General features: G+C 43.8%; 1 protein-coding gene across 1 annotated transcript in view; it reads left to right on the forward strand.

Annotated features, from left to right (window-relative positions):
• The first annotated feature begins 2,354 nt into the window (after positions 1 to 2,354).
• The window catches only part of LOC138013879 (dynein regulatory complex protein 10-like), an 8,702-nt gene continuing 8,556 nt past the window's right edge, over positions 2,355 to 2,500 (forward strand). The window contains exon 1 of the mRNA XM_068860923.1: positions 2,355 to 2,500. This exon is cut by the window's right edge and continues 365 nt beyond it. Coding sequence (XP_068717024.1) covers positions 2,355 to 2,500 — 146 coding nt within the window.

Consider the following 2,500-nt stretch of genomic DNA (forward strand, 5'->3'; position numbering starts at 1 on the left):
TGGTAACTGTGATATCTGACTTCTCTTGGGTAGGGTTGAGTTGAAATGCCTGATGACCTTCATCCTCATCTGAAGAGTAACAAACATACCGGGCTTTGGGTATCCCTGCCTGTTTCCCTTTTGGGTGACCTGGATTTGTGGTTCTTTTCATACATACGCGTCCAAAATGGTGTAGGGTTCCCGACTGGGAGTATGTCTTGCGAAAAGCAGGGCATTTGGGGGTTCGTGGCTGGTGGTCGGGCTGGTTACCGCAATGTGTACATTGTTGCCGTTTGCATGTCTGAAGTAAAATTCGCTTGTTCTTCTTCACTGAGGGTTGGTGTTGTTAGCTGGTGAGCGAATTCCGAGTTTTCTTGGGACGAGGCATTTTCAATGTTTGCCGCATGAAAATTGGCCGACACCATGGAGCGAGCAATATCTATCAAGGAACTGAGAGAAACAGTGGATTTTTCACGAAGAAGGCGTCGGCGAAGTGTGTTGGAGTGACAATGTTCAATTAGCTGGTCCTTAATAGCCTCGTCGAGCGAGTATTTATCGAAGTCACAGTGCTCTCCCAGTCGACATAGACGTGCTACGTATTGAGAAATCGATTCATTGGGCGCTTGATGAGCCTGGGGAAAGGTGTGTCGTTCGAATTGTAAACTCTTCTGAGGAGTGAAGCAAGTGTTCAGCGCGGTAAGCGTCTCAAGTAGCTAGTTCCAGTGTCAAATAAGGTAGCAAAGATATCTTGGACGGCCGGCCGGGCGAGGTGAAGTAGAAACGCCCGTTTGCGATTGTTAACAGTGATTGCACGAGCATCGATATAATATTGTAGACGTGTTTTTTATCTGTCCCAGCGGGGACCCACGCTGCCGGTCTGTTCGAAGGGATCGAACGGTGGTATGGATGTAATTTCGGCCTTCCTCATCGCCAAAATATTGTAACATAAAACAACAAGCCAAAGCATAAAGTAGAACACAACTCTGTATTTCAACTATCCTCCATGGCCGGCGAGCACATGTTTTTTCTTGGTCATGCGCACAACACTGTAGGTACGCAATGCGTATACAATATCTGTTCAAATATAAGTGCTACACGACCAACGTTTGCAAAAACGTAATCCTTCCTTGTACTCGTACATATTCATTGCCGTGACTTTAACATCTTCAGTTCCCACGGCTTGTTCCCGCCTGACCTTGTAGCTCAGTCGGTAGAGCAGCGGTGATCTAACCCGAAGGTCGTGGGTTCAATTCCCACCCTGGTCAGAGTTTTTCTCTGTCCTTATGTGGGCCCATTTAATTTCCATTAGTAGGGCTAACGCTCACATGGTTCATATGGGGTAGAAACGTAACACTTCACATTACACTCTAATCAGTTAAGTATTATTATTATTATTATAGCTGACTATTTTTAAAAAGAATTCTATACTGGTTTAGAACCGGCTTAGAATAGTCAGCTTGCTCGGCAGCAGACTGGTGTGCCAAGCCTCCAAAGTTTTTCTAGTGTGACAAGAGGCTTTGTCGATAACACTAGAATTATCAAAATCTATGGGATGATCGAATGACCATGCATGTTTCGCAATGTTTGATCCATTAGCACATGTTTTAACATTCCTGACATGTTTTTTCCAACGAGTTTCAAAACAACGCCCGGTTTCACCTACATAACACCAATCACAATCTTTGGAGGCTTAGCACACATCTGCTACCATGCTGAAAATAATTCTTAGCCGATTCGAAACCAGTATAGAATATTCTTTAAACAATAGTCACCTAATTAACACATCTTTACTTCTTTTGTTCTTTTATTATTTTTATTTCGCCTTTTTTTTGCATATATTTTATTATCCTGCATTCCGTTTTTATCCGTCGAAGGCTGTAGATCGACAGCCGAAAGCTCATGTTCTTTTTTTGATTTTCAGCCAGCGAACGTTTTTATTGTATTTTTATTGTCTCGGCCTGGCTGCGCTTCAATCTTTAAAAGCATTATTGTTAAAGTCTGTTTTACCGTGGGTCTTTTGAAGACCTTAGACAGCAATGACCACAACCAGGTTGCTGACCAGCGGTTTTCATTAAAACAATGGTTTGTGGGGGGTGCTCAGTATCCTACGCTCCCCTCCCGCTCCTCGTTGCGTGGCCATACAAAGAACGGCTGCGTAGGAGACTATGGGTCTTTGCACTGTTTCATTAACCGATCTAAACTGTTTTCCATTCTTTTTATCGCAGCTTTGGATGCACAAAAAAAGAGCTCAGCTGAGCTCGAGATTTTGAGGAGGACCTTGTTTCATGGACCGTGTGCATTAAAGAACAAAGAATGAGAAAGTGCGCGCGCAACCAGTGCATTGTTTCGTCAGTTTAAAGAAAAGGACAACCGAAATGGCACCTATAGACAGCCCTCGTCATTCGGATATTTGGCTCAGAAGTGGAAAGCAATCTCCACAACATCAACATCATCGTAAAAGTGGGATGGATCCCTGCAAAGTCCTTGAGCCTAAACTCAAAACAATGGAGTCCCTCGAAGC

This window comes from Montipora capricornis, chromosome 8 (genome assembly GCF_036669925.1).
Source record: "Montipora capricornis isolate CH-2021 chromosome 8, ASM3666992v2, whole genome shotgun sequence".
In the NCBI taxonomy this organism is placed as follows: Eukaryota; Metazoa; Cnidaria; class Anthozoa; order Scleractinia; family Acroporidae; genus Montipora; species Montipora capricornis.